The 16,761-nt window shown below is 41.2% G+C and overlaps 1 protein-coding gene across 2 annotated transcripts in view; it reads left to right on the forward strand.

The window, feature by feature from the left end:
- The window catches only part of ZFYVE26 (zinc finger FYVE-type containing 26), a 67,378-nt gene that overhangs the window by 7,064 nt on the left and 43,553 nt on the right, over window positions 1-16,761 (forward strand). Inside the window, exons 4-13 of one of the 2 annotated variants that reach the window (XM_077767115.1) lie at window positions 867-956; window positions 3,074-3,596; window positions 3,979-4,109; window positions 4,686-4,850; window positions 4,999-5,087; window positions 6,273-6,436; window positions 11,294-11,497; window positions 12,874-13,476; window positions 13,717-13,803; window positions 16,342-16,410. In XM_077767115.1, coding sequence (XP_077623241.1) covers window positions 867-956; window positions 3,074-3,596; window positions 3,979-4,109; window positions 4,686-4,850; window positions 4,999-5,087; window positions 6,273-6,436; window positions 11,294-11,497; window positions 12,874-13,476; window positions 13,717-13,803; window positions 16,342-16,410 — 2,125 coding nt within the window. Of the gene's footprint in view, window positions 1-866; window positions 957-3,073; window positions 3,597-3,978; window positions 4,110-4,685; window positions 4,851-4,998; window positions 5,088-6,272; window positions 6,437-11,293; window positions 11,498-12,873; window positions 13,477-13,716; window positions 13,804-16,341; window positions 16,411-16,761 lie in introns of those variants that run through there. The other variant, XM_077767116.1, reaches the window with a different exon arrangement.

The raw sequence follows: 16,761 nt of genomic DNA on the forward strand, positions 1-16,761 counted from the left end.
CCCTTCCCCACTCATGCTCTGTCTCTCTCTCTCAAAAATAAATAAACTTTAAAAAAAAACTTTTTTTATATATAGTTGGGGCACCTGGGTGGCTCAGTAGCTTAAGTGGCTGACTCTTGTTTTCAGCTCAGGTCATAATCCCATGGTTCATGAGATCAAGCCCCGCATTGGGCTCTTCACTGACAACACAGAGCCTGTGTGGGATTCTCTCTCTCTCTCTCTCTCTCTCTCTCTCTCTCTCCCTCTCCCCCTCCGTCTCTCTCTCTGTTCCTCCCCTGCTCATGTTCTATTTCTCTCTCTCAAAATAAATAAACTTAAAACATATACACTTAAGCCATAGGTTTGTTTCTTTAGAGATTAAATGAAATTTTTTTTTAATTTTTAAAAATATGACACACAGTACCTGGCACATAATAAGTGTTTAATAATCATTAAATCCCTTCCTCTTTACTTTTGTTTTCCACCTTATAGTGAATACCAAAAAAGGGTTTGGACCAAAAGAGGATCATGTAGGCCATACTCTCCCAGGCTTTCTCATGACTGGGTGTTTGGACACCACAAGGAGATTCTTTGAAAAAGACTTCATATGACAGAAAAGTTACATGAAATGAGCAAACCTTGGAATTTGAGTCAAATCAAAGTAGGATTTAAATGTTAGTATTTAAGAGGGATATGCATCCAAATGTAGCTGTTTTTTTTTTTTTTTTAAAGAAAAGCATCTCAAACATATCCAGGAATTTAGTGGTTAAAAGTATTTTATGTTAGAGAAGCAGCAGAAATAAGATTAATGAAGAGAAATATTACTAATTATTTGTTAACTAAAGAATATGCCTAATCTCTATTTTTCCTTCTTATGATTCTTCTAGAAATTACTCCCAAGTATTTTCCGGAGAAAGCTTGAGTTTCTTTTATTATCAGAAGACCTCCAAAGTGACATTCCTGAGAACACCCTCAAGGTGAGAGAGAGCTGGGGAGCTATCTGCCCAAGGTTACAGTCACTCGATAAGCTCAGCTCCCAAGGATCCAGCAGAGATAGGTCCCAAGGAGGTTGGCTATCCTCTTCTCAGGCAAGACCAAGCCAGGTAGATGTCCCTTTCAAGAGAGTTCAGAATTGGAATAAACTTACCTGGTTTTAGAATTCTTTTTTTTTAATGTTTTATTTATTTTTGAGAGAGAGATAGAGACAGCGTGAGCAGGGGAGGGTCAGAGAGAGAGGGAGTCACAGAATCCGAAAACAGGCTCCAGACTCTGAGCTAGCTGTCAGCACAGAGCCCGACGCAGGGCTCGAACCCACGAACCGTGAGATCATGACCTGAGCCGAAGTCAGATGCATAACCAACTGAGCCACCCAGGCGCCCCTTACCTGGTTTTAGAATTCTCGGAGCTAGATTGTCCAGAAGAACTAAGTATAACTGGGGATTAAAGTGTTTTTTTTTTTAATTTCATGGGAAAGGAATACATAACTTGGTTTTAAACTGGATGTTTGAATTTTTCGCAAGTGTATCATAGGGAATATAAAGGAAGGAAGGAATTAGTGTTTGTTGAATACCTCTTCTATAACAGGTGCATTGAATGTGGTAATCCTCACAACAAATTTCTGGGGGCAGATCAAACTAAGTCTTAACCATATCTATACTTAGGTGCCTGAGGTACGCTCTGAGGCTCAGTACTCATTTTCTTCATGACCTGGCCACCAGCCAATTAAATACATGTTAACAGTGGGATTTAAAGTAGGGAGTTAGACTTGTATTAGGTCAAAGATCCATAGCCCCATGACCATCTTGGAGGCAGTTAATGAAGAAGCATCCCTCAGTACCGTCCATAGGCATGGTGCTAAAGCATGAGAAACCACCTACTGCTCCATCCTCTTTTCTCCCTCTACCCTAACCCTTTAAACAGATAAATAGAGGTTCTTGCCTTAGAAAAAAAAATTTTTTTAATGTTTGTTTTTGAGAGGGAGAGAGAGACACACACACACAGAGCATGAGAACGGAAGGGTCAGAGAGAGGGGGCGACACAGAATCTGAAACAGGCTCCAGGCTCCGCACTGTCAGCACAAAGCCTGACACGAGGCTCAAACTCACAAACTATGAAATCATGACCTGAGCTGAAATCAGACGCTTAACTGACTGAACCACCCAGGTGCCCCATAGAGGTTCTTGTCTTTAAAGGCTTACCTTTGGGGAACCTTTACTAGTTGGGGAGAAAGACTAATACACACATGCCACAGTTATGGACTAAACCAGATAGCACTAATTTTGAGTACTTTGCAAGCTCAATAAAGAAGGAGAGTTGTATGAATTGGAGGTATTGGGGAAGATTTTTTTGCTTTTTGGTTTTTTTAAGGGAATTTTTGTTCAGTTGGGTTTTTCTTTGAGAGACAGAACTCATGCACATGAGCATGGGAGGGACAGAGAGAAAGGGGGACAGAAGATCCAAGGTGTGCTCTACACCGACAGAGTCCGGTGCAGGGCTCAAACTCATGAACCGTGAGATCATGACCTGAGCCAAAGTTGGATGCTTAACCAACTGAGCTACCCAGGCGCCCCTTGGGGAAGACTTTAAAGGATGAGGAACAGGCCATACCTCAAAGGATGGCTAGGATTTAGAGCAGAGGTAAAAAACATATGTAACGTTCTTTTAAAAGTTGAATTTAAATGCCATGAGAGTGGGCATCATGTCTCATGCCCATTTGTTACCAGCTTGGTCTATGAATTTACAGCCCTTGACTTAGATCTACAGTGCATATTTTGGAGTAGGTGAGGGCAGACTAGCTTGAGAATGGAGGCCTTGGGAAATGGAGTTATCTCTTTGACTCAATCTTTCTGCCTCAATCTCTTCATTTGTAAAATGAGGATAATAGTAATGTCTTTCTTTTAAGGATATTATAAGGGTTAATTTGATTTTTCTGTGTAAAGGGCCTGGCACAAAGTAACTACTACAGAAGTGTTTGCTACTGCTACTATTATATACACACACATACTTCTCCTGCAGAGAGGAAAACATCAAGGCTTATAAATTATAGCATTCTAGACATGCCTCCCATGGATCCCTCTCTTCATCCTCTCTTTAGGAGCTATATGAGGCCTTAGCACAAGATTCAGGAGGCCCTGTGCTTGATGGAAATCAGAGGCGGGATGGCTGGACCCCTCGGCTCAGCTCAGAAGCCATCTCTGTGCTCTGGGATCTTCTGAAGCAGGCTCCCCAGCCAGCACAGGCCCTGGTGCAGCTCCTGCTTAGAGAAGACGACAGCCCTGGCCTCTGTGCCTGGCCCCTGCAGAAGGCGCTGGTGGACTTCATTCAAAGGGCACTTCAGGCTGTGCAGGACCCTGCCACTAGGCCCCCTGGTGAAGTAGATGCTATCTATGGTGCCCTGCGAACTCTGCGTTGCCCTGCAGAGCCTCTTGGGGTTGAGCTGCGTCTCCTTTGTGAGGAGCTACTGGAGGCCTGCAGGGCTGAGGGGAGCCCGCTGCAGGAGGAGCAGGTGCTCAGCTGCCTGCTCCACAAGGCAGGACGGAGCCTGCTCTCCCTGTACGGCCATATGTATGCAGTGAAGGCCACAGAAAAGCCAGCGAAGGCCGTACCCTCAGAAAAAGGTGTGTTCCCTTTGCTGCTTCTCTTTGTGTGTTGGTAATTCTGCTGTACCCAAGTTCCTCTAGGCTGGTGCCTTCCAAGTTGCTCAGGAAATGTAGTGGAGGAGCTAAGCAAAAATGGTAAGGGGTTCTTTTGTAAAAGTACAGATTTCATAGTCCAAGATGGAATGATGGGAAAAAAATAACAAAGTAATAGCAATAGCAGGAAAGAGGTTTTCAGAAGCTACTGAGAAAAGTTGAAGAGTCTTTAAGATAAAAGTATAGAAAGCCTGGCTTAAGTTTTTAAAAGTGTGAACTCTCACGTCTGTTGGTTTTTCAGATGGGCTTTAGCTTGGGAAAGAAGAGCTTCCTGTTCCTCAGTAACCCTGTCTGGTTTGATTTGTAGTCTCCCCCGATCATCTAGATCCTGAGCAGGCAATGCTGGCCCTGTTCTCCAATCCTGACCCAGCCCGGTCTTGGAAATCAGCCTATTTCTACTGCTTGAGCAACAGCAAACACTTCCTTGAGCAGATCCTGGTACGTTAAACTTAGTCATTCTCCATCACAGAAGTACCCAGGGATTCTCTATAGGCTTTTTCATGTCTCCTTTCTCTCCCACTCATTTATAGCAGTCTAATTAGTGATGTGTCGTTTGTTGTGTCCATCCCAGAGTCCCAGGGGAAAGAAGGTTCTGAGAACCAGTATCATTCATAATTAGAACTGCACTCACTTTATACCCCCCCTTTGGCAGGGACTAAGCTTTCTGGAAGGTGTGAGGAAGACAAGACTATGGTAGCGATATGCTGCCTAGCTGACAGGGGGATTTAATTACTCTAACCTTCTCCTTCCAGACCACAACAGAGCTTTAATTTATTTCAGCAGATATTTATTAACCTCATCCTGTGTGCCAGGCACTGTGCTAGGAGCTGGGATTACAGCAGAAGTCAGTCCCTCCCTTCCAAGAGCTTATAATCTAGTGTTCTTGTGAACACTTTATACTCAATTGGCCACTTCTGTCATTGTCCACCATCTCCCTGCTCCACTAAAAAGCTTTCTACCCTAATGAACGGCAGGTCCACAAAACCCCTTACCGCAGCCTCCATTGGCTTACAGGTGACGGCACTCACACTGCTGAAAGAGGAAGACTTCCCAAGGCTTGGCTGCCTACTCGACAGAGAATTCAGGCCTCTCAGTCGACTGCTTGTGCTCCTGGGATGGACACACTGCCAGAGCCTAGTATCAGCCAAGAGTCTGCTCCAGACACTCCACAGGACCCAGGTAACTAACTCTGCAGTGTGAGCTGCTCCAGAAGTGAGTGATACATGGGGTTTTGAGGTGAAGCAGAATGCAGGGTCCTGAAGTCAGTCACAGTCTCTGACCCCAGGTTCCTGGGTCCTCAACTCTTTCTTCTCCCATATCAACACAGGACCAGGGCTGTGACAAGCTCCTCAGGGATGCCTGTGATGGGCTGTGGGCTCACCTGGAGGTCCTGGAGTGGTGTGTACAACAGAGCAGGTACAGTCCTGTGCAGCCAGCCCCCTTCCCACCATTGGGCACACTTGATCTCATGCTCTACACATGTGGCCATTTCAAGCCACCTTCCACATAGATGTCTGAGTTGATAACATTGACCAGCAACTAATAATCGTTCCAACTATTAAACCAGGAAAGAAACATAAGTTATGATTATTATCTTTACCATAGCCATGAGGTTATAACTAGAGGGAACTTTGAGGATGACAGTGATAAAAGAAACACAAGTTCACATTTCCTGAGCACTTACTATATGCCAGACATTGCTGTGAGCCCTTTCACATTTTAAAGGTGGGACAAGTTAAGCCTAGAGGTGTTAAAAACATGCCTAAAGTGACACAGCTGGTAAGTGTGGTCCATGTGCTTAGGTATGTGTTATCCTGGATCACAAGTTTATTCAACAGCTAGCTATTGAACTGTGTGCAAAGCTGTACCTCCCTGATAACTTAGCCTTAGATCTTCCTGTGATCCAGTTTCATGTTTTGTTCTTCACACACGTCACCAGCACTTCCTAAAGTAGAGTAGGCAGACAGGGAAGTGGTGAGGGGCCCTTACTCAAAGCAAAGCAGAGAAGATTGGGTCAGCTCTTAGCTAAGAAGAGTATGGAAACTGGGAAACCTAATCTATAGGCCCTTTCTAGATCCTACTGGCCAAAAAGGCTCTTTCTATGTCCTTTCTAGATAAGTAGAGCTGACTGGTGGCAGAGAAGGACAAATACTATATGTTTGCACGTATAGGAGGATTAGAAGGAACTTAACGGAGGACCGTGGGGGAGAAGAAGGGGGGCAATAGTGGGGGAGAGGGAGAGAGGCAAACCATGAGAGACTCTTGAGTGCTGAGAACAAACTGAGGACTGATGGGTGTGGGGGGGGAGCGGAGAGATGGGCATGGAGGAGGATGAGCACTGGGCGTTATATGGAAACCAACTTGACAATAAACTATTTGTTAAAAAAAAAAAAAAAAAGGTAGAGCTGACTGGTTGGATGTTCTTTGCTAACAGTAAATAAATGCTCTGCTCTATCCAGACCAACTAGAATTTAATGTTGAGGGAAGTGAAACCTGTGCTGTATTGAGCCAGAGAGAAGGAATAGACAGCATAGAGATAGGTCTTTCTGAGAGCAGTTGTATAAACTGACTCTCTTCCATCCTCTCAATTTTGCCCTTTAGCAACCCCATACCAAAGAAAGATCTCTTACGTCATTTACATGGTGGAGACAGCCACTCCGTGCTGTACTCTCTCCATCACCTTACCAACCTTCCAGCCCTCAGGGAGGAAGATGTTCTCAAGCTCTTACAGAAGGTACCAGCCAAGGACCCCCAACAAGAGCATGGTGAGTTGGCAATGGAGTGACTTGGTCAAGCTTCCCTCTTGGGACAATCCTATACCAGTTTCTTTTAGCACAACATTTATCTAGATGTGATCTGTCAAGATGTGTGGTCCAGCAGGTGCCTGCGAAATTATCCCTATTTGCCCCAATCAGATTATGGGATGTAGGGACACTCCTTTCTCGGTGAGGTATAGGGAATCCTATGAGAACAGTCCCATAGAAACCTTTGTCCTTGTGGGACCACCTCAGGAATCACTCGTGTACCTTCATCCCAGTGAAGTGGAATTAGGATCTGCCCTCTCTGAGTTTGCAGTACTGTCATTGGCAATATTTATGCAAGTTCTTGGTGAATCTTTCCATGCTTTATAAGCTTTCTCCTAGCAGATTCTGTGCTTCCTTTCCCTCTCGTCTTTTCTTCATGATCTACTAAACAGATGAAGTTTAGAAGAAAGACTTGCCTAAACAGTAAAAAGCCTTGTTTTATTCTCGGATCTCTGCTTAAAACTCAACTCTTTTTGCTCTCAGAAATCACTTCATAGCATAGAACACAGGCCAGGGACACTTAGCTCTGAGAGAAACAAATGTTTTCATATGGCAGTAGATGTTTCTCAACCTAGATATTGCTTTGATTTACTTTTTAAAAGGACCTACCACTAATTGGAAAGCCAATGTTACTACATTCTGTATTTCTTTCTGGCAAAGTAGGCAACTTGTTTATCAAATTTCCTAAGGGAACTAGAACTCTGTGTTTTCGACATATGCATACAAAATGCTCCCAGAAAAGTATTTTAACTCAGATCCTTGGTGACCCACCAGGACACATGTAGAACTTGAACTCAGAAAAGGCAAAAGAAGAGCAGTAATAGGGCTGGGATTAAGCTGAGGAAAGAAAGCCATCTGGGGTACAAAATATAAGGAGCTACTCACTCTCAGGGTCATGCAAGTACTTGCAAAACCCTGCCCCTTATCAGTAAGGCCATGTTGTGGTCAGGGGCATAGAACAATATTGGTCTCATTCTTCATAATACCCTGATCTTGGTAAAGCTGAGATTACTTCCTATAAGTAATCATTAGGAAGTCTATACATAAACAGATTTATTGCAACATCATAGTAGCAAAGTATCCCTAACTCCTGCATGCCCTGCCCAAGAAGAATCCCTAGGGAAGGGATTTATTCAGTAGAACTCTGCAACCATCAGAAATTTAGTCCATGAAGAAATATAATCAAATGCTTATACTATAATATGTAAGAAGTAGGAAAATTAAATAGTATTTAAAATATCATTCCACTCAATTTAAATACATACTCACATATGTATGCAAAACTGTTAAAGGCATTAAATCAGAATGTAACAATATAGTATATATTGTTACAATATAATGGATATATATTGTTATATCCAGGTAGGATCATGGATAATATTTCTTTTCTTCTTTTTTGCTTTACTACATTTAATGCTTTTCTTTTCTTTTTTTTTTTGAGGAGGTTGTGCGTTTTTCTTTTAATCCAGCAGATTTCTGTATATTAATTTTGTATCCTGCAGCTTTACAGTTCTAGTAAAGTTGCATTTATCAGTTCTAGTGGTTTTTTGATGAAGTCTTAGGGCTTTATATATATATATTATTATGTCATCTACAAATAGTGAAAATTTTACTTTTTCCTTACCAAGTTGGATGACTTTCATTTTTTTTCTTGTGTGATTGCTGTGGCTAGGACTTCCAATACTATGTTAAATGAAAGTGGTAAGAATGTATATTCTTATCTTGCTCCTGACCTTAGAGGAAAAGGTTTCAGTTTTTTACCATTGAGTATGATGTTAGCTATGGTTTTTTTCATATATGCTCTTATTATGTTGAGGTGTGCTCTCTATAAACCTACTTTGTTGAGAGTTTTTATCATTAGTGGATGCTTTGCTTTCTTAAATGCTTTTTCTACATCTGTTGAGATGATCATATAGTTTTTATTCTTTCTTTTGTTAATGTAATATATCATGTTGATCCATTAGTGAGTATTGAATCAGCCTTGCATCCCTGGAATAAGTCCCTCTTGATTGTAGTGAATACATTTTTCCTAATGTATTGTTGGATTCAGTTTCCTATTTTGTTGAGGATTTTTGCATCTATGTTCATCAGAGATACTGGCCTGTAATTTTCTTTTCTTGTGGTATCTTTATCTGATTTTGATATCAGGATAATATTGGCCTCATTGAATGTATTTGGAAGCTTTTCTTCCTTTTCTTGTTTTTGTAATGGTTTGAGAATAGCTATTATTAACTCTTCTTTAAATGTTTCCTGGAATTCACCTGTGAAGCCATCTGATCCTGGACCTGGGAGTTTTACAATTACTAATTCAGTTTTATTGCTAGGAATCAGTCTGTTCAAATTTTCTGTTTCTTCCTGATTTAGTTTTGGAAGCTTATACGTTGTTTTTTGTTTTTTTGTTTTTTGTTTTTAATGTTTTATTTATTTCTAGGAGAGAGAGAGACAGCATGAGCAGGGGAGGGTCAGAGAGAGAGGGAGTGACAGACTCTGAAACAGGCTCCAGGCTCTGAGCTGGCAGTCAGCACAGAGCCCGACACGGGGCTCGAACCCACGAACCGCGAGATCATGACCTGAGCGAAAGTCGGACGCTTAACCAACTAAGCCACCCGGGCGCCCCTGGAAGCTTATATGTTTATAGGAATTTATCGATATCTTCAGGGTTTTCCAATTGGTTGCCATGTAATTTTTCAAAATATTCTCTCATAATCTTTTTATTTCTGTGGTGTCAGTTGTTTATTCTTCGTTTCTAGTTTTATTTATTTTTTTTTTTTGATGAGTATGACTAAAGGTATACCAATTTTGTTAATCTTTTCAAAAAACCAGTTCCTGGTTTCATTGATGTGTTTTTTCTAATGTTTCTTTCATCTTTATTTCATTTATTTCTTCTTTAATCTTTATTGTTTCCTTACTTCTACTGGCTTTGGGTTTTGTTCTTTTTCTAGCTCCTGTAAATGTAAAGTTGGTTGTTTAACTGAGATTTTTCTTGTTTCTTGAAGTAGGTCTGTATTGCTATAATCTTCCCTCTTAAAACAAGTTTTCTGTATCCAATTTGGGACTGTTGTGTTTTCATTTTCATTTGTCTCCATGTTTTATTTCCTCTTTGATTTCTTGGCTGACCCATTCATTGTACAGCAGCATGTTACTTAAGCCTCCATGTATTTTGTGTTCTTTCTAGATTTTTTCTTGTGGTTGACTTCTAGTTTCATACCATTGTATCAGAAAAGATGCATGAAGGGGCGCCTGGGTGGCTTAGTCGGTTGAGCGTCCGACTTTCGCTTAGGTCATGATCTCGCGGTTCGTGGGTTCGAGCCCCGCGTCGGGCTCTGTGCTGACTGCCAGCTCAGAGCCTGGAGCCTGTTTCAGTCTGTGATTGCCTCTCTCTCTGACCCTCCCCTGCTCACGCTGTCTCTCTCTCTCCTAGAAATAAATTTTAAAAAATATTTAAAAAAAAGAAAAAGAAAAGATGCATGAAATGATTTCATTCTTTTTGAATTTATTGAGACTTGTTTTGTGGCATAATGTGATTTACTCTGGAGAGTTTTCCATGTGCACTTGAAAAGAATGTGTATTCTGTTTTGGGATGGAATGTTCAGAATATATCTGTTAGATCCATCTGGTCCAATGTGTCATTCAGAGCTACTGTTTCCTTGTTGATTTTCTGTCTGGTGGCCGTCTATTGATGTAAGTGAGTTGTTAAAGCCCCCTGCTATTATTGTATTATTGTCAATTTCTTCCTTTACATCTGTTAATAGCTGCTTTATGTTTTTAGGTGCTTTCATGTTGGGTGCATAAATATTTACAATTATTATATTCTCTTGTTGGATTGTTCCCTCTATCATTGTGTAATGCCCTTCTCTGTCTCTGGTTACAGTCTTTGTTTTAAAGTCTATCTTGTATGATATAAGTATTGCTACCCCAGCTTTATCTTCATTCTGTTTGCATGGTAAATGTTTTTCCATCCCTTCACTTGCAATCTGCAGGTGCTTTTAGGTCTGAAGTGAGTCTCTTATATACAGCATATAGATGGTTTGAGCAGGTTGTACTTTTGGTATGGAAAGAATTAGAGTCAGATTAAAATGTCAGAAACCCTTTATAGTACCTTCTCCTGGTATTCAAAAAAAATTTTTTTTAAGTTTATTTATTTTGAGAGAGAGTGAAAGTATGAGCAGGGAAGAGGCAGAGAAGGAGAGAGAGAGAGAATCCCAAGCAGGCTCCACACTGTCAGCACAGAGCCTTCACATGAGATTATGACCTGAATTGAAGCTGGACGCTTAACTGACTGAGCCACCCAGGTGCCTCTAAAAAAAATTTTTTAATGAGAAATTAGAGATTATTACACAAGTACAAGGAATTTCAAGTTTGTGATTTCTTGATTTCTGCTTCAGTGCTTTCTTAAAAATGTCAAATATTTGTTTCTAATTTTTTGTTGCGCTTACTCTCATTACTCAGTCTAAATCCATTTAAGCCTATCTCTTGGATAATGTAGCACTAGGTAGACTAAGTATTACTTTGAAATTTTAATTTTTTTAAAGGAAAATAGATATTTTAAGAAATATAAAGGAAAAACTTGTTAAATGGCCATGAGGACTACAGTGAACGGCCATGTAGAAGGGAGGCTGATGGGAAAAGAAACAGAGGAACTGGGGGTTGATGTTGATTGGAGGAAAAGGCCCAGAAAGGGTGCAATTCAAACCAACAGCAAGAAGAGAGGGTGAAAACACTGAGCCTGAAGTGCAGGGTGTCTTTGTTTTGGCCGTACTTGCAGCTCCTGCCTGAAACGTCCAACTCTGACTTTCTGCCTATTTCTCTACAATTCAGATTCAGCTGATGCTCCAGTCCCTGAGCACCTGAGCCAGTGTCAGAACCTGACACTGTACCAGAGCTTCTGTGCCATGAAGTATGCCATCTATGCCCTCTGTGTGAACTCACACCAGCACTCCCAGTGCCCGGAATGCAGAGACAGCCCCTCTGAGGACCTGGCCTCGGCTGCAGAGCCAGCAAATGATTCTGCCTCCTCCCCAGGTACAGCACTTCTCCCCCACACCCTATCCCTCACATAAGCTGGTATCAGCCTGTCCCAGTGAGTTCTTCGTGGGATTGGGAGGTGGCCTTGGTTTTATTATACCCAGGAATAACTTCATCCATTTATCAACCTGAGTGAATCCAAAGGACATGGAGAAAACAAGTGATTTGCCTAATTTCTAATGGAGTCTGTTCACATAGTGTATTGTTTTCTGAATGATTCTTTTTTAACTACAACTCACAGTGAAAATAGCATTTCACATCACATTCCTGTTTGCACTTAGGTATGTAATTTACATGGTATATATGAATATGTGTATAAGAAATATATACACTAAGTTTTAGGAAATAATACCCTTCCAAGTGGAGCACAGTCTTCATTATTTTTCTGTTCTATTTTATTTTTTTAATATAGCTCTTTAAATCAGTGTCATGGGTCACAACCTACATTATGACAGAACCTCATGTTTTATCCTCTTTGCTTTTTCTTAATAACTTATAATTCCTTAACTTGCCCTCTGTGACTAGGAGTCAGTTATCTCTCCAATGCAGCTTTGGAATAGACTTGCACCTCTGAGCATGGTATTTCTTAAGAGATATAAGTAGCTCATGATCACCTTTAGTGTAAGACTGAATGCGAGTAGAATTGAGGGATAAGGAGCTTGTTGGAGATGAGGAATAATATATATATTTTTTTATTTTAGAGAGAGAGTGCACATGAGAAAGGGAGAGGGACTGAAGGAGAGAGAGAGAATCTTAAGCAGGCTCCATGCTTAGCATGGAGCCTGACACAGGGCTTGATTTCACGACAGTGAGATCAGGACTTGAGCCGAGATCGTGACCTAAACAAAAATCAAGAGTTGGATTCTTAACCAACTGAGCCACCAGGCACCCCAGGAATAATATTTAAAAAGTGGAAACAGGGGCACCTGGGTGGCTCAGTCAGTTAAGCATCCGACTTCGGCTCAGGTCATGATCTCATGGTTCATGGATTCGCGCCCCGTGTCAGGCTTTGTGCTGACAGCTAGCTCAGAGCCTGGAGCCTGCTTCAGATTCTGTATCTCCCTCTCTCTCTGACCCTCCCCTGCTCACACTGTCTCTCTTTCTCTCTCAGGAAAAAAAAAAGTGGAAACAAAATAATGAGTGTTTAGTAAGCTATACTTTTAATTAAGGTAGCAAAATCTTTCTGCAAATCATGAAAAGACATGGCTGACTAGCATCATAATATTCTTCTGACTGTAACTGTTTCCCTTAGTCATCAAAAAATAAAAGAGTTAAAGTTATGAGAATGGTGGAGTCTGTCAAGCAATGTTTCTAATGTTTGCATTTTCTCTCTACTCTTTCTCTGGCCTCTTCTCTCACACATGTTTCTTTAGGTGCTTCAGATCTCTTCTCAGCATACCTGGCCAGATGTCAACAGTATCTGTGCAGTATTCCTGACTCTTTGTGCCTGGAACTTCTAGAAAACATTTTCTCATTGCTCCTCATCACTTCTGCCGACCTTCACCCAGAGCCTCACCTGCCCGAGGACTATGCTGAGGATGATGACATTGAGGGGAAGGGCCTGATGGTTTTGAGGTCACCGTCAGAGAGCCCTCAGCACATAGCACAACCTGAGAGGAAGTCAGAACGGGGTTGTCAGGGAGTCCCCAGGAGACTTGCTTCCACAATCCCAAGCTGTCTGAAGACAGAGCCAAAAGACAGTTCCCCAGAGCCCCATGGGCACAGCTTTTTGGACCTAAAGCACTTTACTAGTGGTATCACTGGGTTCCTGGCTGATGAATTTGCAATAGGGGCCTTCCTCAGACTTCTCCAGGAGCAACTGGATAAACTCAGCAGCCACAACCCCCCTGAGAAGCCTAACCTGCTAGAAGGCCAGAACTGCTCAGGAGGGCTGCAGAGCCGCTTGCACCGGTTTTCCAAGGTTCTCTCTGAGGCCCAGTGGAGATACAAGGTGGTATCAAGCAACCAGGGCTCAGGTGAGAGCAGATGGAGAGCCTGTGGGTCCTGAAAGTGAGGAAGGAAGAATAGCCCAGGAATGTGGGAGAGAGCGAGGAGTATGTGGGAGTCACACCTTAACTCGGGGCATATCACCAAAGCAACCAGCATCAGAAACATGTCTCAGAGCCTGTTTAGATCTTCTCCTACCAGTTACCCCAGGAGGTGGGTCAAATCAAAATTGAACACTCTCCCCTATGACCTATTGTTTGCTGTTTCAGATGAGCAGCCTTCCCGAAGATACCGGCCCATTGCCACACGGCACCCAAGTCTCCGCCGGGGGCGTCGGACAAGAAGGAGCCGGCCAGGTAATCTGAAGAGCTCTCCCCACGCCTCATTCCAGTGTACCAGGCAAGTGGGATGCTACCACTTGTCTAGTATTCTTTAAAGTAAAGCACATGATCTAAACAAACACAAAGGATCTAGCATTATTCTAGACCCTCTCCCCAAAGGTAACCTTGCTAATAGTTTCCTTCTAGAAATTTTCCATACAATATAAGCATATCTCACATTTTATATATATATAGATGTGTCATATTGTGTTTACTGTTATATACTGAAAACTTTGATTGTCTTTTCCACTTAAACACTTTTAAATATACAGATGTATCATACTATATATTGAGAACTTTTTTCCCCTTATAATTTAAAGTCTGCTTAGCGTTCCATTGTTATATATACCCTTTGTGGACATTTAAATTTTTCCTGTTTCTTACTATCATAAATAACCCTATATTAAATAACCTTGTATCTATGTCTGTTCATACATACATGTCTGTGTGAATATATCTATAGGAAAAGTCCCTAGCATAATAGCAAAGTCAAAGATATGCGGATATGAAATATAGATATTACCAAATTGCCTTTAAAAAAGGTGGACCAATTTATACTCCCACCAGCGATATATGAGTGCCTATTTGCACACACATTCATCAAAAATGAGTAGTATCAATTTTTAAAACATCTTTGTCAATATTATTAATATAATGTTTTTTATGTTTTATGTTTAATATTTTAATATTAATTTTTAGCTTGAAATTGAAAGCCTTTTCATATATTTATTGGCCATTTATATTTTTCTTTGGGCTGCCTATTCATCTCTAAGGTCCAGATTTTCCATTGGGTTTGCTTTCTTGTTGAATTGTAAGAAGCTTTTTACACTTAAGAAAAATAATTCTGTCATTATGAGCTACAGTTTTTTTCTCTATTTTTTCTATAGACTTCGATTATGAGTTTTTCTTAAGAAGTTTAATACAGGATCATTATTACAGTAGTATTACAATTTTAGATACTCAGATTTCCATTATGGCTTTTGGTGCTGGCTTTTAAATAATTAACAGGAAAAGGGCACCTGGCTGGCTCAGTCAGTGGAGCATGCAACTCTTGATCTCAGGGTTGTAAGTTCAAGCCCCACATTAGGTGTAGAGATTACTTAAAAATAAAAAATCTTGGGGAGTCTGGGTGGCTCAGTAGGTTAAGCATCTGAATCTTGATCTCTGCTCAGGTTGTGATCTCACAATTCGTGAGATCAGGCCTCATGTCAGGCTCTGTGTTGACAGTGTGGAGCCTGCTTGGAATTCTCTCTCCCCCTCTCTTGCAGCCCCTCCCCTACATGTGCCGTGCATGCTCTCTCTCAAAATAAATATTTTTTTCTCTAAAAATAAATAAACTTTAAAAAAAAAAGCTTAAAAAATTAAATATAAATAAGTAAATGAATAACAAGGAATTCTTACAAGTTTCCTATGTGCTGAACAATGCTAGGTAGCTTGAGGGCGGTGAATGAGCCATGAACTAGGACTTTATCTTCAAAGAATTTGTGATTTATCTGTATTGACAGAATATATGAAAAACTTAAACTGTACTGAGGCACAGCCTGAAAACAGAAGGAATCTCTTAGAAGGGGAGATCAGCATAGCCTACAATTTAGGGAAATGTTAGGAAAAGAAATATTACTGAAGAGTTGACTCTGCATTGAGCTCAGAAGAATCAGTAGGCTCTAGCCAAGTGGTAATGAGAAAAGTGAGCATACCAGGTAGGGTGGAGGATACCGTGTGAGAAACCTAGAAACTTCAAGACTGAGTTGTTAAGACACTTAAGCTGCCCGATTAATTGGTTTGAGTCAAAATAGTTTGCATCCACTTGATCCATCCAGCCTGAGAATGCACAATTCATCTTCTCTTTCCTACCACTGTCTGTTTCTTTCCGAACAGAGAGCCAAGGAGCTTCCTACACATGGGGCTGATAGCACCCTTGTATGACCACACTAAGCAATAGTAAGCCTCCATTCACAAGCCGTAGCACTTTGGAAAGCTGGTGTTGAGAAGAAGCTTTCCTCCTGGACTTGAAATATCATGGTCTTTGAGAAGATTTTCCTCCATGGCTCTAAATATAGTCTTTGGCAGACTGGGTTTTATACTTGGCTCCCTACTTTTTCAAGTATGAGGACACCTTTTTCTATGTCAGAAAATTTTGTGGCCCTCCTTTGCATCCTACCACTTCCTATTCATAATAGTTGTGCTTCTATTTTTTCAGAATATTGACAGTGCTTAGTAGCAGATGGGGGTTGCTGACCCCTAGAAGTAATGTGAAGGCTCCTGAGACTCTGAGACCCATAGGTTGGAAGCCACTGGTATAAGCTACAACCCAAATGAATGTAAGGGCCATATTAAGCCCACCCTTCACCTTTGGTCCATAGAAACTTGTGTTTGCTATAGAAAGAGCAGGAGGTGTAATAGTTACCCATCACCCTCTCATTCTTATTACTCAGACCTTGTATTCAAGCTAACCTCTCACTTTCCACATATAAGGAGTTGATGGTTGATTCTCTCTCTTCCTAATACCTCCAGATGGCCGGGACAGAGGTTCCAATCCATCCCTGGAAAGTACAAGTAGTGAGCTGAGCACAAGTACTTCAGGTATGAGGGTCCCAACCACTTGCCAACTTCAAGCAGCTTAGCCCTGATAAAGAATTGCCCTACACCATGGTGTAAAATCCTGCACCGAACAGTTCATGCCTGTGTTCAAGAAGGGTGGTTCTAAGAGATGCAAGTTTCCATTCATAAGATGAATAAGTCCTGAGGATGTAAAACACAGCATGGTATTGGAGTTACCAGTACCGTATTGTACATTTGAAGTGGCCAAGAGAGTAGGTGTTAAAAATTCTATCATGAGAAAAAAGTTTATAACTACATATAATGATGGATGTTAAATTATTTTGGTGATCATTTCATAATATATAAGTCATCATGTTTTATACATAAAACTAG

This window comes from Crocuta crocuta, unplaced genomic scaffold (assembly GCF_008692635.1).
Source record: "Crocuta crocuta isolate KB4526 unplaced genomic scaffold, BGI_CrCroc_1.0 scaffold55, whole genome shotgun sequence".
NCBI lineage: Eukaryota > Metazoa > Chordata > Mammalia > Carnivora > Hyaenidae > Crocuta > Crocuta crocuta.